The sequence below is a fragment of the Impatiens glandulifera genome, chromosome 2, assembly GCF_907164915.1.
Source record: "Impatiens glandulifera chromosome 2, dImpGla2.1, whole genome shotgun sequence".
NCBI classification, from domain to species: domain Eukaryota; kingdom Viridiplantae; phylum Streptophyta; class Magnoliopsida; order Ericales; family Balsaminaceae; genus Impatiens; species Impatiens glandulifera.
The window spans coordinates 62,924,918-62,950,431 of NC_061863.1; the positions used below are offsets into that span (position 1 = coordinate 62,924,918).

The window sequence follows — 25,514 nt, forward strand, 5'->3', positions numbered from 1 at the left end:
AATTGAAATAGCACAATTCTTGGAAATTGAACAAACTAGGAAATAGTTATTTTGAAAATTTTATAAATAGTAAAAAAACTAATGAATCAAAACCAGCTATTAGATTTGTTACAAAATAAAATGTGATATAATTCAATCACTTGATAACAAATGAAAAAACAAAATTGCTGGGAGAGTTTCTTATTAAACTGCATTAAGGAAAGTATACGATTTAGCTACATTTCTTCTTTTACCCTTCATCTTCAAAGACTAGGACTATCCTAGTCGCAGCATTCAACCTTCTTCTGCGTGATCAAAAGAAAAAAAAAAGAAGATAACTCAGTGTACAGTGTAAACAAAAAACATTACAAATAAAATGCGTTAATTTTATGTAGATTGATTAATGGTAGCAAAACCTATCCATGAATCAAGATAGATTTCCTGTGCAACAAACAAATCAAACTTCAAGGCAAGGAAAATAATAGTTTACAAAAACAAACAAATCAAACTTATATATGAGCTCAACTCAACTATTATATATCACAAGGAAAATAACAGTACAATAACAAAGCCACTTTGCCACCATATCACTACTTGTGAAATAGTACATATTTGTAAATAGGGCCTGGCTCAAGGATTAGCCAATCAAAATATAGCTAAAAAATATATCTATTTTTGAGCCAACCTACAAAAATTTGACCAAAAAATCACACTTTTCAAGCCAAACTAAAAGAAGTTATGAATGTCAAGCACTTTTGTTTGAATTTTGATGTGAGGATGAACTTAGCTGAAATGCCGCATCCAAATAAGTAAGTTGTCTATTAAACAAAAAAAAGGAAGAATGAAAACCAACAAAGCTAGCAAGTTCTCATATTGGTAATAATGGAAAGTTACTGTAATCCTGTCTGTAGTTTCAATGATTACTATTTGGAAGAAGAAGGATTTGAAAAGTTTTAGGCTAAGGAATAGTACTTTTGAATCAACTAATGAATATATGAACCCAAGCCCTCTAGCATACTACAACTTGACAGTAAAGGATCAAACTAAAATACTCTTACCATTTCACCATCGATCACATCTCTCTCTGCTGCATCATTCAGGATAAGGCGAGACTAGGCTTTCGATATAAGTGTATGCTTTAAGGCAATTGTGGTATTCTTGAAAGTAATCTCGAATGTTGGTAGGCCTAACCGTTTGGTCGTCCATATTATACAACATCAAACGCGATCCTATCACCAAAAGCACTTCAGTTTTCGTAAAAGAAATACACAAGGGCACGGAATACGGGAAAACATCTGGCTGGTGTAAATACGGTATTGTGAACAGCTTAGACCAAGACTCTTCTTTTCCATACTCCTTCATCACCCATATATCAGCATGTCTATAATCAATGTTACATAGAAGACAGAGGTTGTCACATAAAACTCCTAGCTTTGAATTCGAAGCACCATCCCCATAATAGGGTTGCGAGAATTCAGAATAAGTTTCTTTCGACAAATCGAAACAGACAATAGGTCTCAGAATACTCCAAGAATGGTTTAACTCCATTTCCCCACTTCCAGCCCAATGAAGTGATCCACTCACAAACGTGCCCGGACCATCCGTGGGATTGCCTTCAGGGAATTTTTCAAGCTTCCTCCATAAATCACTCTTGAACCCATAAATCTTTACTTCAGTCTTGAAAGGGCCTTCTGCAGTTTTTTCATATTTAGTAACAATAACCTTATAATTGGAACTGGCTTCATCATAGCCAAACCCATATACAATGTGTACACCTGAACGCTTTTTAAAACCACAATTGGTCAGTTTGTTCGATTTCCTGGTAGATGGGTTCCATAAAAAGACAGAATCTTTGTCTACAACTATACAAACCAATCCATTCACTGAACCAACTATCAAAACAGAGCGTCGCGGGTGCTTCAATGGATAACAGTGGTCATGTATAATAGGAGTTTCTTCATGCAAAACAGTAGAAAGTGAACATGATTTCACCTCAAAACGACGACGACAAGCGGAGTTCATAATAATCCTATGGTGTGCATAACCCTCGTCTTGGGCGGAAGCTCTCAGATGCTTCTCGATGAATATGGGATCAGATATCAAATTGCGCCAGGATCTGCTGACGCACCTAAATTTGACGAGGATTTTGACGGGAAGTATGCTTAGGATTTGTGTAATAATGTCTGTTGGCAGGTAAGGAAGGACTTGGACGGAATCGCAATCGGCGACGGTGGAACTTTGTTGAATAGTCTTGAGTCGCTTCCTCTCTCTATCCACAGTAGGATCACTCTTGATGTCCATTGATTCAGAGGTTTTGGAGGAAGACAAAGCACAGGGCTTTAGCTGGATATTGATCAGTTAGCCAGATTGTTTCATTTAGGGTTTTCTGATTTGACAGTGAATTCAGCCTGAATTGCGAAGAATGAAGTATTCTTTAAATAAAGGAATCAATTCAACCTAATTTACCTTACCTGACGAAGAAGACGATGTACGTGGCCTCCTGTGCTGCGTTCGGTCTGAAGGGAATCGGACGGTCCAGTTGACGCCGCGTGTTGATGATATTGAAAATAATATTTGTTTTTTTTAATAACTTTAATGTTTTAATTCGGATTTAGACAATTTTTTATACAATATTTTTAAAAGATGTATTTTAAAATAATATTTAATTAAATGGACAGTCTCTTTAAAGTTTTTATTAAAATATAGCAAAATACATTTTAAATCTTTTTTTATTGGAAAAAATAAATGTCTACATACATATTTATTAAAATATTATTAAAGTATTGAATTATTACCATTATTTTTTAGTGAATTGAGGAATAATATTCAAGATGATTTCCTTCTTAAAGTGGAAATATTGATTAATAAAATCCAATATTTAACAAAATATTAGCTTATTTATGTTTAGAATGTTACTATTTTACTATAAATCATCAATTTACAATTATAAATTTATAATACTAGATGGTACTATAACATCAACAACTGTTTTTGGTTGAAAACCATTTATACATACTAATGTTAGAGAATAACAGTGAATTAAAATACTACTTTTTATCTAGTTTGATAATTTATGATAGTTCAAAGAAAATATATTATCGATTTAAATTTGGTTTGGGTTTGGATTGAAGTTTTTTTTTTAATATTTTTATTTAAAATGTAATTATTTATAATGATTTTGAGAAAGTTAATATATAATAATAAAATAAAAATATTTTAATTAATAAATTAAGTAATATAATAATAAAAAGATGATTGATATAATATTTTTTTAAATTGAATTATTTAAATAACTAAAACGCCTTTAAATTGATAACAACGAAATATATTAATTCAATTTTCCTATTGTTACTTTTTTTTAATATATTTTAACACACTTAATTGAATTAAAATACTTGAAATAAATTTGATAAATATTCTCACTGAACAAAAATAATTAGTTAGAATATCAATTTATATAATAAGTAAATTTTCCTTAAAATATATTTGAGCAACTTTTAAGTCCTTCAGACTTATTGTGTTCAATTTGAATCTCATACTTTCAACTTATAACATGTGTAATTAAATTTTTACAGATTTAACAATAATATTAAATAATCTTTTGCTTATCACAAAAGGTCAAAATCTCCAAATTTGATAATTCTACATTTTCTAATAAATGTTTGTTTAAATCTTCAAAATACACATAGTTAAAAAAATACTTGAAGTCAAAGACTTTAAAGATTTCACTTGTCTACAATGTCGACACATTGCATTCACGGTTTTTTTTTTGATGCTGATGTTCACATGGTACTTGAGAGTAGGGTGTTCAATATTTGGTCTGAACCGAATATCCGACCGAATTCGAATTCACCGAATTCGAATTTCATTTTCGGTTTTCAAATCGAATTTCAAACCAATTCGAATTCAAATACGGTTTTCGAATTGATTTTCGAGTTTGAGTTTCAACTCGAAACCAAACCAAAAACCGAATTCATTTTTTATTATTTATTTTTTCATTTTTTGTTATTTATTTTTCCAAACTTAGTTTAATAAAAAGTTCAAAATAATCAAATTATAATAAAATAAAAAGAAAACAAAAGCATCAGTGGTCTAGTGATAGAATAATACATTGCCACGGTATAGACCTGAGTTCGATTCCTGGCTGGTTCAATTTATTTTGAGTTATGCTAGTTCCAAAAATTAAAAAAATGAATTCGGTTTGAATTCGGTTCGGTTTAATTAAAATTTATTCGAATTCGGTTCGGTTTTCGAATTGGCTAAAAAAAATAAAAATTCGAATAAACCGAACCGAGAAACTCGAATAACTCGAAAACTGAACCGATTAACACCCCTACTTGAGAGACAATTGAGGGATTCACTAGACTATGGATATATTATTTTGTAAATGATGTAATATTAAATATTACGCGCTTATTTAGGAGTTTCATGTATGTAAATATCTTTTATTTTCTTTTTTTTGTGTCGAGTCTGTATTTATTTTTGTGTCATAAATACGAGTACTGAATCAATATTATTTTAAATTATTTATATTAAAATATGACAAGTATTTAATATTTTACAGGATTTCTAAATTTTACTGAAATTAAAATTTATAATATTAAATACAAATAATAATCAAATATTAAATAAAATTAATATTGAACCAAAGATTCGTTGGGCCAGTCCTTCCCAAACTTGTCCCTTGTCCTTTTTTTTATATATTTATTTTAATACTTATTTTCAAAAATAATAATATTAAAATTAATAATATAGCACATTTTGGATACAGAAAGATTTGTTATTTTATTTTCTCGAAACACAAATTTTGTTTTTATGCAATGATCAAACAACAAAATGTGATGGTGAATTCTCTCCTATGTTGTTATTTCTTACCCTCTTTCTTTTATCTCAAAATAATGGATTATTTTATTTTGATAAAATTTGTTTTTTGTTTTTTTTCAAATAACCCCTTGTTTGATAGATTGGTAGAAAATAAAAAATAAATATATATTACAATTAATAATATTTTTTTAAATGAAATAATTTAATTTATATTAAATTAAATTTTAAAATATAATAAAATAAATATTAAAAAAATTATAGATATGTCAATATTAATTTTTATTAATACATAAATAAAAATTAAAATAAATACTAATATTATAAATCACTACTATTATAATTTAAATATTATATAAGATAATATAGTATATTATAATTTTATTTATATTATGTATATATTTTTATTTAATATAATTAATATAAATTTTTTACATAAAATAAATTTTATAAGGTAATAATAAAAAATCAAACAAGTTTATTATAATATTTATTTAGAATAATTGTTTAAAGTTAGTTTATATCAAAAAATTAATTTTTTTTATAAATATTTAATTTAAATGAGATATATTTATAAATTAATTAATATTTTTTTATTTAAATATATTTAACTTTATTTTCTAATATAATTATTTATTTAAACTATTTAAAATTTAAATGTTATATTAGATAATATATTAGGTTATAATTTTATTTTTATTTTGAATTTATTTTTATTTAATATAATTTTTTAAAATGAAATAGGTTATTAATTTATTTTATATGAAAATAATTTATAATGTAATCAAATAAATACAATATATATATATATAATAATATTATTTTTTAATAATATAAAATAAAATATTTAAGGAAAGAGTTATTTTGATATTTTAATTAAGAAACTGATTGATTTGATTTCGGCCTTAGTTTATTTCAATGACCCAAAGATCAAACATGATCAAGCATTTGAATTGCTAATAGCATATAATTTGGGTGGTGTTTGTTATGTTATCATTTTTATTTTTTGGGTTATTATTATTGTTACTGATTTAAATTAAATATGAAAATCTTAAGCCCAAATGAGAAATTTAGAGAGAAACTTCATAATTGTGACAATTAAATATCCCCAATTAGACAAAAAAAAAAAAAAAAAAACAATTTATTAAGGTTTTAACATTCAATGATTAAAAAACCTTATTACTATCCTTCTAAATTTTATAAATCACTTTCATTGCACTAGGATTCCAAGTCAGATGGTCCAATTATAATTTGTAGCAATTAGTTGAAAAAACATTTTGATAGTAACATCATAAAAAATAATTTTAATTAACCCTTCATTGAAATTGAAAGGGACTCAACCATTTATTAAGATATGAATGTTTTAGGTATTTTTTCTCATCCCCAAATTTAGACCATTAATCGATCTCAAATTGTGAGATTATTTGGTAACTTCATAATAAAAAGGAGATTTATTACTATAATTATATTTAGAGAGAAAAAGTTGGAGAAACAAAAATTTAAATTAATGTCATTAAGAACCATGGTAAAAACTAATCATGATTAAGTTGGTAAAGGTGTAAGAGTTTATTATAATTACCCATTCATGCCCTTAATTTGTTTGCCATTGTGCAATGTGCATTAAAAGTTTGTTTTATTTTACATTTTTAATTTCAATGGGTTCATATAATAAATGTTAATACTCCTTATATAACTACTCATTTTCCTTTAGAATTTGTTGGTATATTGAAAAGAAAATATATTTTTTTGATTAATTAACCTTATATAATATGGAATATACATTAAATTGATAAAAAAAATAGACAGTAAAATTAATTCTCCAAATGTAATTGTAAATATCAAAAACAAAGAACGAAAAATATCAGTCAATAGTGAAGTCACCCGCCGCCTTATTATGGCGGCACGAACTTTTTCCGCAACTACTATTTAAAGATATTGGCGCGATATTTTTATAATACGAATAAATAGAATTTAAATCCCAAACAAAATTATAATATCCAATTTTATCACAAATACTTAAAATGTAAAATAAAATCACAAACATTCTACCATAATATTAACAAAAATGTCAAACTAATAATTAAAACAAATATATATATCTTATATGCACTATTATATATACAAATAATGTTGTGATACTATAGAATCAATATAATAGTAAAAGTCTTGTTATTAACATATATTGAAAAAATATAAATCTTAAGCATAAAGATTCTTAACAAAATATTTTATATTTGATTTTAAAAGGGAATGTGCTACAAACTAGTTGAGTGATATGTTTGATTATGTAATGTAAAGAATTTAATACCCTAAATAACCATTATATTTTGAGAATTATTTAGTTGATAGAAGAAATTGGCAAATAATCATTTCTTAGCCCCTAAAAAATAAAACCATGATATATTTATCTATAAATACACGCTTCTAACACGCTTATTCTTCTTCTTCTTACTTAAGATTCATAGACTCATTTTCTCCCTTTCTCTCTCTATCTCTCTCACACACACACATACAGAACGCAGACACATATAGTTCTATCGCCTCATCAGCTCGTCCGGATCGGCGATTGGAGTTTCTACAGGCAGGAAATCTAAACGCTCACCGCCGTAAGTTCTCATCTCTATCTCGTGATTCCATATCGCTGTCGTTTCTTTTCTGTCTATACGTTTATGCATCAGTTGATTGATTGATTCGATATACATGCAAAATCATAAGAGTTTGATGGTTAGATTCGAGCTTATAACTTATGTGATCTAGATTTGAATCGTGACTAAATCGTGAGTTCTGTTCTTTGTTCTTTAAGAACAACGAATCGGTTCTCTTCTCTATTTAACTAAATGATTTCTCTTCTTTTGCTGCTGTTGGACTAGATATCATGTCCGAAACATGTTCAAAATTCAATGGTCGATTTTTGTCGGCAGATAATTTCGCCCCTTTCTTATTCCTCGACCTATATAATATTTCTGACATGTTTTTTAAAAAAAATAAAATATTTTTGACATTTCGGTGACTACCGCCTCCTTTTTGTTTGTTCATTGAGATGGATTTTAGGGTACATGTACAACTTTTCCCCCAAATATATAGTCTGCTTTGAACTATGTAGAATTATAGAAATATGATTATTTAAAATTATGAAACCCTAACCTCCATGGCCTCTAGGCATTGTTTTGATCTTGGGTTGTCTCAAAATCATATAATATTGGGGTATAATTTATTAAAATAAATTAATATTTGAGTTAAGTATTTAGTTTTTAAATAGATAATATTTAAATATATAAGTTATTTAAAAATAAACCTTATCTAGGTCCACATAATAAATAAATAAAAGTGTAAGCAAACCGCACCGCCAAGCTAATTTCGGTTGCAGGTGCATATCCTTATTTTTGGTTACAAGACAAAATGAAGGCAGAATCTCTTAACTGGCGGTTCCTTTTTCAGTTTATTTTATAGGATGTTTATTTATTTTAATATGTTTTTGAGGTCTTATAATCAGACACGTGTATATGTAGGGCTAACTTTGACCTTAGACCTGTCAGAGGCCCACAAAACAACAGCAACCGCCTAAACAACTTTAAATTTTAGTTGTTTTTTGATCTACGGCTGTAAACCCAAGTGCGGCTGTTCCTTGTATCATCTATCATGTGCTGTTTTTTTTCTTCTTCTGAAAATGAAAATTATTTAACTATTTACCAGTACTATACTAATTGTTAGTGTTAAATTAATTATAACCAAAATTATCTCCACATTTGTTTTCCTTCAAATTCGTTTAATAATATTTCTTGTTTTCAGATTGAAACTGTTGGATGATTAGATCACACATAGCAAGGTTAACTAAGATCATGAGATTTGAGAGACCAATTGCCGACTTAGAAGACATCGAATCAATTACGAAATCAAAGCATGACACAATTGGACTTCAAAAAGATGGTAATGATAAAACTGTCAAGGAGAAGGATTCTAGCTGTTACACTTCTTGGCTGAATGAACACCCTTCTGCCCTAAGCTGCTTTCAAGCTATGTTGAGCACAACCAAAGGGAGACGAATTGTCGTGTTTTTGGATTATGATGGAACCCTATCACCGATTGTAAATGACCCTGATCTTGCTTTTATGTCGGAACCGGTAAGTTTATATTTATTTATACAGTATGAAATTTTGCTGATTATCACATAATTTCTAATAATACTAATGTCTTATTCTATTCTATACAAATGCAGATGCGTTTGGCAGTACGTGAAGTTGCTAATCGATTTCCAACTGCTATTATAAGTGGTAGAAGCCGGCACAAGGTGAGCACATATTCAGAAACAAAAATTCTATACAAGTTTGAAAAATCTTTAACATTTTGTCATTTATATATGGTATAGGTGTCTAATTTTGTGAAGTTAGACGAGGTTTATTACGCTGGTAGCCATGGTATGGACATTATAGGTCCACCTCGACAATTGAACAAATACGATGGAAAGTATCAATCTCAAATCACTGACGGAAAGGTTTGCTTCTATATTGGGATTGCTTGTGCTATACATGTGTTCATTCGGAATAAAAGTGATTTTAAAGTTTTTATTGTCTTAATATGTAGGGGAATCAATATATTGTTTTTCAACCTGCACAAGAGTTTCTTCCAGTAATTAAAGAGGTATGTGATGCATACTCTTGGTTGGATTATTAATATTGTATAACTCAAAGGGATCTTGAAATTTTCATAAAAAAAATAGATTAAAACTATGAGACTACAAAGAAATTCTTGGAGACTAATATTATGCATGTGCTTATCATATTATTTTTAAATACTGATCAACCATCCTTATCTAGAATTTTCTTATTTCCTATTATTACCTAAAAAACAGTTATAAACAAGAATTTTGTTTGTAAGGAAGATTAAAATTCAATTAAAATTTCAGATATTAGCTGAAATGGAGAAGGTGACAAGTGATATAAAAGGTTCCATGATAGAAGACAATGGATTTTGTATCTCTGTCCATTATCGTCATGTCCACCAACAGGTAAAAATCATTTTGTTTTTGCAAGTATGAAATTGTTTAAACTAAAATTTGGTATTGAATATTAAAGGATTATGACACCTTACAAGAAAGAGTGCAATTGGTATTGAGGAATTGGCCAGAGTTTCATATAACTGAGGGCAAGAAAGTGATGGAGATTCGGCCATCAATAAAGTGGGATAAGGGTGATGCCCTGAAATATTTACTGGAAACATTTAGCAACATGTCTAATTATGACGAAGATGTAATCCCTATATACTTGGGAGATGACAGAACTGACGAAGATGCTTTCAAGGTAACTAATAATATACCATGTCTAGTTAAATTAAAAATAGTTAGTTAATACATGGTGCTCTTCTTTGACCACAGGTTTTGAGAAGTATGGGAATCGGATATCCCATTATCGTGAGTTCAGAGCCAAGAGAGACATTGGCATTATATTCTCTTAGAGATCCCAAAGAAGTATTATATTTTCTGACAAGTCTCGCGAAATGGAAGGATCCGACTCGTTCTCCTGTCAAAGTGCAACTTATCTGAACTGGGAAGCATGCCCAGTGACAACAGCAACTAGACAATGTCTCTAAAGTTTTTGGATAGTTTTAGGGAAACAAGATCGAGTTCACCTAAGCAAAGGTTTTACTATTTTCTTGGGTGAACCGTCTTAACTTTATATATTATTATATCCTGAGGTTTTATGGTGCATTTTTAATCGCCATGATCTCATGATCCTTGAGGGCATGCTTAGAACACATGCAAAGTTGCTTATTATTAGTATTCATCCATTTTTGAAAATGGATACAAGGATTATCATATTCTAGTTTGTGACATTTTATCATTTCTATATTTTATAATTTTGGTAATGAACACTATGAACTTTTAGTGGTTAGTTTGTTTTCTAAAATTGTATCTTGATAGTTATATTAGATAGGATGTGATCAATCTTAATCTTTATTAACAGATATTGCCTTTTCTTGTTTTTCTAAAACCATATGTCAATTTTGTTATTGGTGACTTACATTGAACCAAATAGTCCTAGCCAAAGTGAAGTGTAAAAAAGTATGTGAATCTGATTTAATCTCAAAGTAATAGAAGAATTTGCATGTTGATAGAATTGGGATAGTTCCTAAGAGAACTCTCCATTTTGTAGATATGGATTCTCATTTTTCATGAGTTTTTGATATAATGATTTTTGGGTGCAGTTAGTTATGGCTGCGTTTGAGATTTCCTTGTAAACAAAGTATGGATTCTCGTTTTAGTGATTATGATAAAGTTTTGACCAACAATGAATTCTTTATAGAGTTATTTAAAGAAAATTTATATTTTACTTAAATACGAGATAATGGATGTCTTGGAACATTTTCATTGTTTCTATAAAATAAAATTTTAAATTATATTTTGTTATTGTATTAACAAAAAGTCTATGAGGTTTGGTAAACAGTTATTTTGAAATGTACTAATTGTAATCTACAAAATATATTAACAAGGAAAAGACATCAACTGAAATTTTTACATATATTACTCAAAAGAACCGACATAAGTTTAATTGATTGAAATTGAGACAATTTTGTCCTTATTGGGTTTAAATAACAAGTTTTAAATAAACCAAGATTTTACCATCACTGCAATTTTATAGAGACGCAAAAGAGAAAGCCTATTGGTATGAGGATGCTTCTGTAACTAGATAACCAGCACCGAAACTATCTTTTGTCATTCCTATGGTTCAGTTCTAGCTTATCGCCATAAACAAATTAGAAAGTCTTATGTGGATCCAGTGACGACTAGATCAACACGTTATTTCTTCAAGAAATGCCTCAATCGAGATAATGTTACCAACAAATGTGACTTTGTCAATTTGTCAAGTGATTATCTAAATGTGCATTTATTAAGTTTGACACTAAAAAGTTGACAGTTGATTAAATAGTTTGCAAAGAAATGAATATGGGAGAAAAATATTTATTGGATTCAATTTTGCTTTATCAATAACCAAATTGTATGTTATCATCAAGAAAACCCAAAGAGCTTCTTTGGTTATTCTAGATATGTTAGAAGAGGAAACAATTTATCTCTTATGTTTGTTACAATTAAGGAAGCGTTGTCTAAATTGATGTATATATATATATATATATATGTATAGTGAGGATGATTTTTTTCTAAGTGTTGTATGACGTTACTAGTATATTTTCGTAACGAAATATTAATTCCCCACATTAATTTGGGTAAGTCTAATAAGAAAATGATCACACTATATCTATTTTTTTGTTTGAGTTTCGTGATTTTGAGGATTTTCCCATTCATGCACCTATCTCTAATTCTTATAGCAAGGTGCATAAATTCTATTGTCACATAAATGGAAAAGAAGTAGTTAAAAATAGGATGATTGACCATTATTAGCCGTCTCCATAAGCATCTAATGTAATTATTTTATATTCTAAAATGACTTAATATAGTATATACTGTTCTTCTAAGTTTTTACTTTATCCATTTAATTTGGTGATGAAAAAAGATATAAAGAAAGCCGAAAACAGTACTACTTATTCTATAAAGCTCTTCTCTTAAACATAGTGCTACATGTATTATGTTGAGAATAATTTATTAATTAATTAGATGTTCAGGACTCAGAATATGCAGGATATGGTTCTTCTCCAAAAATCTAATAGTCTAATTAGACATATTTGTGTTATAGAAGGAATTTCATTCTCAATCTAGGTTTCTGGTTTACAATTCGTCGATTAGATTTTGTGAGGATGAAGGCATCTCAAAAGCAAGTCCAGCGAACCCACAGGCTAGGACAGACTCGTCCATCTATAGCCCAGATAAAAAATTAAAAAATAAAGGATTATTATTAAATTTTGTACATTTTCTTTTCCTCTCCATTTTACTGTTACCGTTAAGGAAAAAGTTTGAAATTTTTTTTAAAAAAATGACCTACCCATATCTTACATATGGTTTGGTTGGATGTTGAGGGTGTGGTCCTAATCGTGTTTCCTTAATTAGGTTCCAACAACAATAAAATGCCAAAAAACAACTTGCTGACATGAGTTTAATGGATGCTATTTGAATTTACTTGGACCACTTACTGACAATTAGCTATACATCAATGTGACATACATGTTTCATAGTCTCTTACATTATGATAGCCCATTAACTCTAATTTCTGGTGTTTTTCGTTTTAGAGACTAATTAAAAACATAGAGGGAACTCAATAGGATCATTTAATTTGGACTATTGCAAATAAGGTTGTAATTACATTAGTGTGGTAAATGGTAATTGACCAAACAAATTAATGTCCTATACATTTTTCTCCGCTGGTGTCGGGGTTCTTCCTTCAATTAAGGTGTTTTTTATCTCCGCCCGAGTTCTTACTTCAATTAAGGTGTTTTTCATTCGTAACAAAGTATATATTATATTTGAAAAAGATTGCAACTACATGATTAATCATCGTGTTTATGATATAATTAATCAGTTATAATTATTATATGCTAATTTCATATGTTTGACATGATATTGATCAATCTATGCCTGGCTAATTATAAAAAGGTCAAAACATTAGAATTCCATATATATATTTAGAACCATAATTAATTAGTAATAACAATTGATGATAGCTATTAACTAATTAATTAATTAAGCTGATACATGAAATGAAATGCATAATACATTAATATTCTTAATTAGCACAAGAAACTAATTTAAATGTTAGGTTTGAAGTAAATGCATGCAGGTATGATATTAATTAAAGCAGTACTCAAGGATTTGGTTGATTCATAATTAGCAGAATGTTTGCTGAACTTGTTGAGCAAGTTCCTCTGCGCTAAGCTGGCATTCTATTCCAATCTGAAGTACCAAAAACAAAACATTAAAACATGAAAACATTAATATTTGAGAGAATGATCATATGTATGCATGTACAATTAGGAATATATATGTTGAATTAAATAGGTACCTTGATTGTGAAAGAATTAAGCATGGTATGATCAACAGTGCTGATATTAACATGTAAGATCTGTAGGGCTAACTTCTCCAAGGCCGAAATAATCTTGAATGCTTGTCCTGGTATCCTTAACGAAGCCGTTTTCAACAAGAGATTATTCTCCCCGGAGAATTTCACCTCCACATCCGCCATGGCCGACTTTGAGCTTGCGGCTAGCTCGTTAACACATACGGTACTACTGCCCACCACTAAATTAACGTTGGGCAACGAACCTGAAGAAGACGACGGTGAATGTATTGATGGAGGTTCGAGTGCAGCTGGTGACGGTGGCTTGAGTTTGTATGGAGTAATTGTGGGCTGAGGGGTTTTTGGGCTCATGGGTAGGATAACTCTTGGACTTAAAGGAGGCTTGTTTCTTGGACTAGGGCTGAGGACTTGGTTGTAAATTACTTTGCGCTGCTTCTTTGCCTCTAGGGATTGAAGGATTAGTTGAAGTTCATTAATGTAATCTATCACTCCTCCTATGATGGATGCTTGATCTCCCTGTCGAGTCATAACAAACACAAAAAACAATAAAAAAAAATTGCATACCTTTTTAATCGTAAGTAGCTAGCTAGGTAGTATATACTTACCCTTTTGACGTAAAAGGAAGGCATGAGAGAACGAAGAAGGGATAGATTCTGGTTCATCTGCTTTCGCCTATTCCTCTCCACGGTTATATGAGCAATATTATTACTCTTAATTATTTGTTGTTGTTGGTCATCTAACATGATTAACTCACGATCGCTGCTTGTTTCTAGTTCAACACTGGTCACTTTCCGCCTCTTTGTTGCCATACCTTGAGCAGCTTGGATCTGAATATCATGATCAACCGCCACCACCTCTTTGACTTCTGCTCCTAACCCTAGATTAGGAGGAATTAGTAGTTCCTGATCCTCTAGGTTGTAGTGAAGAATATTATTGCTGTTGGTTTCTCCAAAATCAGAGTCATGATCATCCATATTGAAAAAGTCATCAATCCACAAATTGTCATCACAACTACTCATTATTATCACCTACTCAATGTAGAAAAGAATCACAGAAAAAGTGACTAAAAAGACAAAAAGAAGTACAAAAGTTGTAGTCGTGGGTTTCTACTTTCTTGATTCGTTTCGATCTTTCTTATAATAATCGAAATGGAACTGGATTTGCATTGTTGTCTTAATTTACTGCCAAAAAGCTGAGCTAGGCTGAGGGTAGAGTGAGCTAGTTTCAATGGAAGCTCAAGACATATGAAGAGAGAGAGAGGGTTTCATAAATTCATGAATGCAGATAATAAATAAAGACACGGTTTTAGGTTTTTGAGGTTTATAGACATGGGGCTAACAGTATTGATGTACTGTTGTTGTACCTGTAGAATATACATGCATGTCCTTTTTCTTTTTTCTTTTTTAATTTCATAAAAAATTTCATTAATTAATAATACAGACAAATTCACATGTATTATATATGAAATAAAATTAGAATGCATGTCATCATGCATGTCCCTCTTCTCATTTTGTATTTAATTAATTTTTAACCACAATCTTCAAGTGGGAGATCATGATTCAAGAGTGTGACCACTTTCAAATTTCTTAATATATCCCAGCAGCTCCATTTAGCTAGATATATATGCAAGTAAATACTAAGATTGTTGAACTTCATTATCTATTAAGATTTATTTTAAAATATCCTTTATGTTAATCAAGGTGTATATATATCTCCTTTAACTTAATAACATGTTGTTTAGTCAATACATCAAGATGGTTTCAATAAGAACTAGACATGAGTTAAAACAAATATCATTTTTTCAATATTGTATTCTTCAAGACTAATGCAATTGACCCATTTAGATGCATACATAGGTAATTTTACTATATATTCAATCATGTGGTACCAAGGGATGAATTAAGTCACAATTATTAGTATTAATTTTATTTGTTTGGTTTGTATTTAATGGGTTTAAGTTCTGAAAAACTTGACTAGTAAGCACTCTAATTTCTTTTAATATAGAAAATTACTACGATTCCCCTAGTCATGACTTTTATTTCAAATTAAGACGTTTTAAGTGTATTTTATAATTATTATTACACGAGAAAGACGTGCAAATATTAAATACACGAGTCTAGCTAGATAGCAAGATTTTGCTTTAAAGTAAGGAAACTAAACAGAAGTTACTACTGTAGGTATATTGATATCTTTGATTGGGGAAGTGAATCAATTAGAAACATATATAGACCAAGTGGTCACACAGTGGAGGTTCAAATTAATAATGGATTCAGTACATATATATATGACTTATAATTAAATTAGTGAATTTAATGCAATGCCAATCGAGCAGCCTCCTCCTGACAAAAATATTATGGGGTCCCCCTTCATTTCATATTGAATCAATTGGGTCCCCTAAACCTTCATTTCTGATCGATGGTTCTAGAGCCAAACTAAAGACCCGGCCCTCCATTGTCGAGGCTAGACCTTGCCCATCATGATTTGTCGACTAATTAATCAAATATATACTCATGATTATGTACCATATGTCGGAATAGTCACACTTTTAATTACTAGAACCTTGTAGGCTGTAGCTAGTAATTTTTTTTCTAAACTAAATAATATTGATACTAGCTAGCTAGCTTTTCAAAAATAAATAAAACTTGGTTAAGATATAACAAAACATGCAAATACAAGTGTGAGAACTAAAATCAAAACAACAAAAAAATCCCAAAAGTAGAGATAATATTGTGAGAGATCTAATTATAATTAATAAAATTTAAAATAATATTTTATGGACAGACTTAAATTAATATTTGATATGCATGTTACATGTCCCTAAAGTTTGGATATCTAATTAATATCCAATTCAAATTCAAATTCAAAATTTGGAGATAGAAATTTAATTAAGGAGATGACAAGTGTACATCATCATGAATAATTTAATGATATATATATATATATATATATGGACATATATTTAGCAAAAAGAGATAATAGGATAATTTAATGTATTAATAATGGAGAAAAAGAATGAGAATAATCAACTATATATTCAAGGATGACTTTTAATCATCCTTAGAAAGCATGGCTGGCTGTATCAGAAAACTGCAAACGGATTGATTGATTCTCATGCATCGATCAATTGCTTTCATTTATTATTATTATTGAATATAGTTGTTTATATGTTCATGAATAATGTATATATAATTAAAGACTTTTGACTTGAAACTCATTAATGTATATATTGTTTATGTTGTTTTGCCGGATCTAAATTAGAGCTTAAGTTGTTTCAGTCCATCAAGAAAAATTAAAATTATAAAAATATTAAGTACATTATTCTCTAATTATTTATTTTATTTATTTATTTTGTTAATTATTGATTAATAATGAACTTGTAGAGAGCATCACAGTTTTGATTAATTGAACCATGTATATATTTTCTTCCATCTAAATAAAATAACAAAATTAGTTCATTAGTAATTTTTTAAAATTAACAATAATGAGTAAGATAGTAAACATTTAGAAGGGGTGCAACTAAATTTGAACAAACAAATGCTATTAAATTTGTTATATATAGAACTGATATTCAGTGGTTATATCGAAATCCATTGTTAATTGTTGAAAGTGTGGATAGAGACGGTGAGTTTTGGGTTGAGTCATTGGACCCCTATCACGCTTTTCTTCTAGTGACCATTTGACTTGAAAGAAACTGTAAAACGTTCAGTGATCGTTATCGACCGATGCGTTTAATTCATAATTCTATTATTATGACAATCAGGAAGGTTTTATTGGGTAAATCAGTTGAGGCAGTTGGGGAACTCGTTGATCTTCTTGAAGATCTCAATGCTCGTTAAAATTTGTTTTTTTGTTTGATCATTGGTGAACTATTTTGTGATGTGTTTTTTTAATATTTTTCTTTCAATTTTTGTAATATTTTTGTCGTTAAGCTTAAACGATTCTAATTTATATTATCTTACATTGACGATTTAAAAAAAAAAAAATATTAATATATACATGATTAGAAGAAAAAAAATTCAAAACATTATTTCATATTAATAAATACACTAATAAGATAATTAAAAAACTAGTTTTTAAATAAATTAAAATTTTTTTTGTCAGGAGTTAGGGAGGGGTTCCATAACGGGTTCAATATATTCAAATAAGAAATAAGAATAAGAACTGTTTTATAAATGGTATTTGAGAGTTTATAATGAATTTTGTTTAAAAAAACTTATTTGATAAAAAATTAATAAGTTATTTGAAATTTTAACGGGTTGAATTATTATAATGTTATTTTTATTTAAAATTTATAAAAATAAAATATTAATTTTTAATATTTTAGTGGAGTGAAGTGATTTTATATATATATATATATATATATATATATATATATATATATATATATATATATATATATATATATATATATATATATATATATATATATATATATATATATATACGATGATGATTGAGTTTTTGAATTAAGAAAATTCAAATCAAACAAGCTTTATATATATATATATATATATATATATATATATATATATATATATATATATATATATATATATATACGATGATGATTGAGTTTTTGAATTAAGAAAATTCAAATCAAACAAGCTTTTAAGAATATATTGAATTACAAATAAAATATTATTTGATAAAAAAAGAAGGAAAAAAAAATTAAGTTATTTGAATTTGTTAAATTATTATAATATTTTTTATTTAAAGGTTAAATTTTATAAAAATTATAATTAAATAATTTTAAAAAATTATAAAAGTTTTAAAATTTTCAACAAAAATTCAAAAAAACTTAACCATAATAATAATTATTATTTAAAAGTGGGAGTGGGGAAGGTTAGATTTGAAATTGACGAAAATACATACATTTAAGTGCTCCACCTCAAGGATATACAGTATAGCAATATCCGATTTTAATATAGTTATTTATCTCTAACTTTGTTTTCTATTTTATCTCATATTTAATGTTTATCCTGGATAATATGGGTATTCAATAATATTATAAGGTTTTCTTTTTTAATATTGTCTTTGTCAACATTAAATAAAAAAAAAAACACTAAATTTAGAATTAGAGAGAAAAAAGAAATACTAAATTTACAATTAGAGAGAAAAGACTTAATATGAACTATTTTGATGTATTAATGAGATAAGAGCTTATTAAGAACAAATATCTATTCCCAAATTCGAAGTCGATAAGTATTTTGTTTTACTCTCTATTCCGATCCCGAAATGACTTGAATTACCCATTTCATATACGTCCCGGAAAACATGTACGTACAGGTATTCGTGTACCATTGCCGTCTCTATAAAGTTTAATTTGTAAATATTATTTAATGTTCAAGAATGAATTGATGCTTTAAATTTTATTACGTCTAGCCTTTCTCATCCATCACTTTTCACATTAATTAATTTACCCTCCCACTATCTCTCTCTCACACACAAAAAAGAATAGCTAGTTAGAGATTCAAATTAATCTTCCCGTAAATCAATATTAATTACTCTTATTATTACTTAACTTTAGTTTTTAGGTTAGAATTTGTAAAGAGAAGGTAAGTAGCTAGTGTAAAAAAAAAAAAAAAACTGTTGCCAGGGTCACTCAAGTGACAAGTGAGATTAATTCTACACTTATGATGTTCTTTCAATTTTACTAATCTAAAATCAGTTGAGCACTTAAAAATATATATTTTTCCTTTTTAAATTGGTTGATAATAATAATTATAATAATAATAATTATTATTATTAAAATGCATACACCTGTTTTGATACAAATTATTTATTGTATATGAGAAATAAATAAATAAATAAATAAATAAATAAATAAAAGGAGGAAACATTTAATATTTGGAAACTTCATTGATTTTCCACATTTTGAAGGTATATATCATTTATAGCATCCACGGAAATGTACGAGTTTTTCTTTATTTCAAATCATTCCTATAATACCCCTACACTTTTTTCTCTAAATAAAAATAATGTTATTTTTTCAATTACTCATCAATAAAATAGTACAATTTTTCTTCTTTAATTACTTTTTAACCGTTCTAAAATATATATATAATAACTTTTCTTATAGTCTAATAACAATAATAAAAGGTGAATACTAACGCTAAGATTTTGAGTTTGAACATGTCAGACAATAAATTCTACGTCCGTTTAAGTGTTTGTAGGCTACATATTTATTTCGTTGTCCCATTTTATATATATATATATATATATATAAACTAAGAATTTGTTTTATTTTGAGTTTCTTTCTTTCTTTTTTAAAAAAATACAAATATTATATCTTATTTATTTTCAACTTTTAATTTACTAAAATATTTTAATAATCATAACAAAATAAACATCACCTCCCTCTCAAGAGGGTAATAGGACACTTCGGAGCAGGAAATGCATTTATCATTCTCGCTCTATTTTATTTCAAGATTTTTTTTATTTATTCGGTTTTAAGTAATCTCAGCAGAGTACCGTTTAAACCACATCCTTTAAGTATATATATATAAACAAAATTTTAATATAATATATTAAAAAAAATATTATTATAAAAAAAATATTTTTTTTATAAAATATAATAAATATATTGATAATTTTATATATTTAATTGTGTTTATAGGGTTTGGGACAGAACTTGGGTGTGATCGAACCCTATCCCCGGTCAACTACCGGTCAAACCGGAGAAAAATCGCCCTAAACAGGACAATTCAGTTCGGTGACCACGGGACGGTTTCAAATTGTCATCCTTACCTCCCTTACATTCACCAAAATACTAAAATACTCTCTATTTTAAATTATTGTTTTTATTTTATCATTATATTAATAAATTTTAATTAAATAAGGTTATAACATAACCTTATAAACTAAAATAATCTAGTCATAGTGAGGGAGGATAAGAGTACCTCCCAGGCCTATTGTGGGCCCATATTCATCTAGCAACCCAGTCTAACTGGGCTTTATAAACTAGTTATAAATGGTTGAAATAAAATCATATGGATTCATTAGTTTAAAGCTAATAAATTTTGATATATGTATTAAGAAATAGCTTTTAAAGTAAATTGAATGAAAAATTATTTCCCAATGAAATGAAAATGAAAAACAAACTTGGGTTAAGATAAAATAAAATAAAATAAAGGAGAGCATTAAAATCTTGTGCGAGAGGTGCATGAGAAACTACTGAAAATGTATTTAAGAGAGGGTAGGGAGGATGGGGACCCTTGATAAGAGCATCACATTCAGAGCCTTTGGTCTAGGCATTTTCATGTCATCAATGAAGGATCTTTTCAAGAATTCAGCTTTCAGTTTTGTTTTTATGTCTTCTATTCACCATCATCAATTTCACCACCACCACCAACACTCCTTTCATGCATGGCCCATCATCCCAATTCCCACCCACATTAATTAATCAATCAACCAATAACCAAATATCAAATGTCAAAAATATTACTATAATTAACTCCCTCCACCATTTGCGCCTCCTCAAAATGTGTGCCATCATCACTTCTTCGCAGACGACATCTCAACTCAACCAATTCTTCGAGATGTACAGCCCATAATTTAATGTCAACGGTTACAAACACCATTACTCCCTCAAATACTCCAATAACGACCCGGCAATGTGGAGAGATCCAGTAAATACTACAATGTGAAACCCATCATCTTTCAATCTTCTTTTCTCCATTATTAACTTATTCACTGTCCCAATAGATTCCTCCAAACAACTCTGGGCAGTGATTATTACCTCACTGTCTCCTCCATGTGGATCTTCTTCATCTAATTGAACACCAATCCCCAGATCTCTCGATGCTTTAATCCACGATTGTTTCAGGATCGCAGCCTTGGTCATACGAGACTTATCTCCAGCTATGTCCACTTCAGTCAATACAACCGCTTCCAATCTCTTGCTGCCTGAACAAACATATATAATTCAATTCAATTCAATTCATTATCAAATAAGAAACTCCCCCTCCCCCCAGCAAGATAACATGAAATGCCCTGTCAATAGTAAAATTACCAGAAAGCAGTTGTTTAGCAAAGCCCAGATGGTCTTTGTCGCTCGCCATTGCGACCACAAGTATCAACCTTGCAGTTGAAAACGCTGTTCTTAATGTGTCCATCAATGCCTTTGCAGAATCCTCCGTATGGGCTGGAAATTGTAACATAAAATCATTTATAAAAAAATATAGTCTTAAACATCTAAAATTGATGTAAGGTTATTTGAGATTAATTCAAAATAACCCAATTAACCATAATCTACTTATCAATCACATCAATCAAAATACCCTCTATTCTTTTTACCTCTAATGTATTTTTACTCAAATAATTTCATTTTCAATAACAAACATCAAGCAATGTTATTTGCAAATAAATACTTGCTTATTCAAATAAACCTGGATCAAACAAGGCCTTAGAAAGAGAGACACTTCAAACTAGATTTTGGCATCAAACCTCCATCAAGCAATATGGTAAGTCCAGGCATTCCAAGTTGTGCAGCCTCCTTTGAGGATAAAAATTGGCTTCTCCCGAGCAAATAAGTACTTTCTAAGCCAACACGAATAGAATCATCTGAAATTCTCCACCCTGGACAAAATATAGGGATTGTTCAAAGTCAAAAGTTGCCTAAGGAATACAAACTTGTGCAATCTTATTCAAAACTCCTTAAAAACAATTTTTGACATGCTATGAATGATCATTTAACATTCATGTAGTCGTGGAATTTGATATTCACAATTAAATTATATACTAACAAGTGCCAAATTGTTGTATCCTTCTTTATTTTATTTTTTGCTAAACCCAGTATTGTAAATTAAGACTGCTGAAAAACAGAGGTACATGCAGAAGAGAAGTAAAAGGAGATGTTACAAAGTATCAATATCCCCAAAACACAAATATTGACGTAATCATTTACAAAGTTCATGGGCAGGTGAAACAAACTTATTAGGAAAAATGACAAGAGTAAAAAAGAGCAAAATGGTTGCTTGAATACACAACATCACATCCTATTGTAATTTCTTTACCAAAATAACTAGAAAGATAAATATAATCGATTTGCTATAATTATGTGTTTGAGTCAGAATTAGTATTGAATCTGGTTTCCATACCTTGCTTCTCCCTAAGGCAAAGGGCTACACAGGTAGCAGTTGCAGCATTTTGAAGTTGGTGAGTTCCAAGCATGAATAGTTTCACATCCACTAGCTCTATCAACTGCATAGTTTCACTTAGTTTGGAGGTTCACATGACATTTAATTTCTATTGACAAAATAATCTCAAATAAGAGGCCATTTCTATAGGCAACTCAAGAATTTGGTGCATGTAAAGGCAAGAAAATGGCAATCGAAAAAAAATATTGCGTACCAGATTATTATCTTTTTCTGCTTGAATGACTATGTCACACAACTGGTAGGGTTTTCCTGATAATCTGCTAAAGCTTTTCACACAACTTCTATTTTCTGTACCAGATACATGAACCACCGGCGAGGACATCAATGAGGCTTTATCATGAAAAATACATTCAATATGAGGAGGAAAAGGCCCACCAAGCACCACCTGAAATTATTACAATAATCACAATTAGGCCACCCATCAACAAAAGATGAACAGCAATGACGACAACTACAACAGTTAAGCAGTCAAGAACAACTCATCGCAGTAACAATTCTTGTGAATGGAAAACTATTGTGTTAGTACTCAATTTATCAGGCAGGTAATAAATCAACCATATATATTTATCTAATTGTATAAGAATAATCTAAGAAGGCCATGACCAAGAATCATGATTATCAAATCAAAATACATATATTTTTGGAATGACCAGGGTGTCAGGGCCAAATTATGTGCACCTTCACTAATCCTTGTTGGAAGTTATCACAACATCCCACCGTGACCCTCAATTCATCAAGGTGATTTCATTGGGAATCTAAACCTGAGACCTTAGGGTGGCAAACCCTTTAGTCCAAGCATCTTGCCATTTGAACTACCCATGGTAGGTTCAAATCAAAATACATAAGAGCAGAGCAGGCAAAATCATGTATGGATGTTTCAGTAAAAATCTAACCGGACAATTGTATTTGATTATTCCTGATTTTGCCAAGGCAATGCTTTCTAAGGACCCTCCAAGTGCGGCTAAATGTTCGGCTCCAACTGTTGTTATCACAGAAGCTAGAAGTTCCGAACTAGAAATTATGTTTGTTGCATCTCGGGCTCCACCCAATCCAGCCTGTTTGGAATAATACAGAAGTATTAGAAAATTTTCATGTTGAAAGCAACCGGAATGTTAAACAAAAGAAGCTGACCTCTATAACTGCTATGTCAACATTTTCCTCCGCAAACAAGCTGAAAGCTATTGCAGTGAAAACCTGCAAATTTAAATTTACCTCTTAATGTTTTTTTCCTGAAAAGGAGCAATACACTGGGAGTTTGCCTAATTGTTGCCTTGAATGACAAATGAAAAAAATATATATCTTCAAACTATACCTCAAAATGGCTTATGCAACCATTTTCAAGTTCCAATGCCTTATCAAGAACCTGCTTTATCCTCTGGAAATGGCAACTCAGTACGTTCACAGAGACTGGCATTGCTGACCTTCCCAAGGATATACGTTCTGTGATACTTCGAATGTGTGGGCTGCTAACAGAAAACGAAGCCTGTGGTCATTTAACATATAGGATGGAGATGAATAACATTTTCCCATTGTCAAATAAAACCAACCAATACTTTGCAAATTAAGGATGGACTTACCTAGTATAGCAACCAACAGAGTATCCTTCTGCCCGTAACATGCTGGATAGAAATGCAGCTGTTGATCCTTTACCTTTAGTCCCAGCAATATGAACAGCCTACAATTCCCACAAACTAGCTCATTGTTCTCAGAAAAATACTTGTGCTAAAGTAATATGTATCTCGATCTCTGAAATGCCCCCATCATATGTCTTTCTAATGAGTAAAGGAACCAATCCACATGTGATGAGTAAACAATGATAATTATGTACCATATTCATTACCAGTAAAAAGGCATGAATGGTCAAATTTCACTTCTTTTCCATCTCTCTTAAATGAGGAAACTTATCAGGTTGGGAGGTTTTTAATATTGTGAACAAGATGATTAATAATTTGTGGGGTTTTGGGGAGCACCGCGTTTCAGGTTCATATATTTTAGGCAATGAGTACCAACTAGTCAGACAAAAAGGAAGGCGGCTAAACAAACCTTGAACTTGGATTGAGGATTGCCGAGAAGTTCCATCAACCGTCTCATCCTTCCAAGATCAAATCCATCTTCCGAGTCGATTCCCGCGCCCGTTGGCACACCAAATTTCTCGTAGTTCTTCAGGTGGTCCAAATAATCAGTTATCTCCTTCAGCTCCGGCGCTTCTTGTTTGGAAGAGAAACTTCTGAAGCGGGATTGTAGATAGCTGATAACGCCGGTGGTTGCAGAGGCGAGGTTTACTTTGCCCTTGAAGATTATTGAACATCTTCTACTAAACTCAGGGATCCCCATTTCCTCCTTTCCCAACTTCAACTTCTCGATTGAGAAAATGAAGAATTTTGTAATTGGTAGAAAGAATCAGAGTATTTTTTCAATTATACCCACTTTTCCGTTTACTCTCCAAAATAACATTTTATATTTAAACCCATTAATTATTTCATTTTATAAATATAAAATATATATAATTAAAAATAATAATTTTTAATTAAATAATTAAAATTAATTTTAAAATATTATACATTAATATATATATATATATATATATTTTAAATGC

At 29.5% G+C, this 25,514-nt stretch overlaps 4 protein-coding genes across 5 annotated transcripts; 1 reads left to right on the plus strand and 3 right to left on the minus strand.

Annotated features, from left to right (window-relative positions):
* Nucleotides 1-104: 104 nt before the first annotated feature.
* LOC124927280 (F-box/kelch-repeat protein At3g23880-like) lies at nt 105-2,391 on the minus strand. The gene is made up of 2 exons (XM_047467672.1): nt 1,038-2,391; nt 105-284 (listed from the first exon to the last, which is right to left on the minus strand). The coding sequence occupies exon 1, from the start codon at nt 2,278-2,280 to the stop codon at nt 1,072-1,074; it is 1,209 nt and encodes a 402-aa protein (XP_047323628.1). The 5' UTR covers nt 2,281-2,391; the 3' UTR covers nt 105-284; nt 1,038-1,071.
* A 4,876-nt stretch (nt 2,392-7,267) lies between these two features.
* Nucleotides 7,268-10,655, plus strand: LOC124927316 (probable trehalose-phosphate phosphatase 2). The gene is made up of 8 exons (XM_047467712.1): nt 7,268-7,406; nt 8,590-8,921; nt 9,017-9,088; nt 9,167-9,292; nt 9,382-9,438; nt 9,704-9,805; nt 9,873-10,097; nt 10,172-10,655. Exons 2-8 carry the CDS (start codon nt 8,604-8,606, stop codon nt 10,337-10,339), a joined length of 1,068 nt encoding a protein of 355 aa, XP_047323668.1. The 5' UTR covers nt 7,268-7,406; nt 8,590-8,603; the 3' UTR covers nt 10,340-10,655.
* Nucleotides 10,656-13,389: 2,734 nt separating this feature from the next.
* Nucleotides 13,390-15,061, minus strand: LOC124927634 (transcription factor SPEECHLESS). Its single transcript, XM_047468090.1, has 3 exons — nt 14,366-15,061; nt 13,746-14,276; nt 13,390-13,636 (listed from the first exon to the last, which is right to left on the minus strand). Exons 1-3 carry the CDS (start codon nt 14,777-14,779, stop codon nt 13,571-13,573), a joined length of 1,011 nt encoding a protein of 336 aa, XP_047324046.1. The 5' UTR covers nt 14,780-15,061; the 3' UTR covers nt 13,390-13,570.
* A 5,754-nt stretch (nt 15,062-20,815) lies between these two features.
* LOC124927074 (dihydrofolate synthetase) lies at nt 20,816-25,319 on the minus strand. 2 transcript variants are annotated; one of them, XM_047467418.1, is made up of 10 exons: nt 24,962-25,318; nt 24,496-24,593; nt 24,231-24,381; nt 24,050-24,112; nt 23,812-23,973; nt 23,112-23,303; nt 22,859-22,961; nt 22,206-22,337; nt 21,772-21,903; nt 20,816-21,665 (listed from the first exon to the last, which is right to left on the minus strand). In XM_047467418.1, the coding sequence occupies exons 1-10, from the start codon at nt 25,250-25,252 to the stop codon at nt 21,340-21,342; spliced, it is 1,650 nt and encodes a 549-aa protein (XP_047323374.1). In that variant the 5' UTR covers nt 25,253-25,318; the 3' UTR covers nt 20,816-21,339. The 2 variants fall into 2 exon arrangements, with proteins under 2 accessions (XP_047323374.1, XP_047323375.1); XM_047467419.1 differs by having other exon boundaries at nt 21,485-21,661; nt 24,962-25,319.
* Between the last annotated feature and the right edge of the window lie 195 nt (nt 25,320-25,514).

What these genes read in the sequence shown, in the direction of transcription:
- LOC124927280 (XM_047467672.1), bottom strand. Translation starts at nt 2,280, where the DNA reads ATGGACATCAAGAGTGATCCTACTGTGGATAGAGAGAGGAAGCGACTC.
- LOC124927316 (XM_047467712.1), top strand. Translation starts at nt 8,604, where the DNA reads ATGATTAGATCACACATAGCAAGGTTAACTAAGATCATGAGATTTGAG. An exon ending in TTCTTCCAGTAATTAAAGAG is followed by an intron (nt 9,439 to 9,703) that starts GTATGTGATGCA and finishes TTAAAATTTCAG; the next exon opens with ATATTAGCTGAAATGGAGAA. An exon ending in CTGACGAAGATGCTTTCAAG is followed by an intron (nt 10,098 to 10,171) that starts GTAACTAATAAT and finishes CTTTGACCACAG; the next exon opens with GTTTTGAGAAGTATGGGAAT.
- LOC124927634 (XM_047468090.1), bottom strand. Translation starts at nt 14,779, where the DNA reads ATGAGTAGTTGTGATGACAATTTGTGGATTGATGACTTTTTCAATATG. An exon ending in CTTCCTTTTACGTCAAAAGG is followed by an intron (nt 14,277 to 14,365) that starts GTAAGTATATAC and finishes ATGACTCGACAG; the next exon opens with GGAGATCAAGCATCCATCAT. An exon ending in TTAATTCTTTCACAATCAAG is followed by an intron (nt 13,637 to 13,745) that starts GTACCTATTTAA and finishes TTGGTACTTCAG; the next exon opens with ATTGGAATAGAATGCCAGCT.
- LOC124927074 (XM_047467418.1), bottom strand. Translation starts at nt 25,252, where the DNA reads ATGGGGATCCCTGAGTTTAGTAGAAGATGTTCAATAATCTTCAAGGGC. An exon ending in ATCCTCAATCCAAGTTCAAG is followed by an intron (nt 24,594 to 24,961) that starts GTTTGTTTAGCC and finishes TGGGAATTGTAG; the next exon opens with GCTGTTCATATTGCTGGGAC. An exon ending in TCTGTTGGTTGCTATACTAG is followed by an intron (nt 24,382 to 24,495) that starts GTAAGTCCATCC and finishes TTCTGTTAGCAG; the next exon opens with CCCACACATTCGAAGTATCA.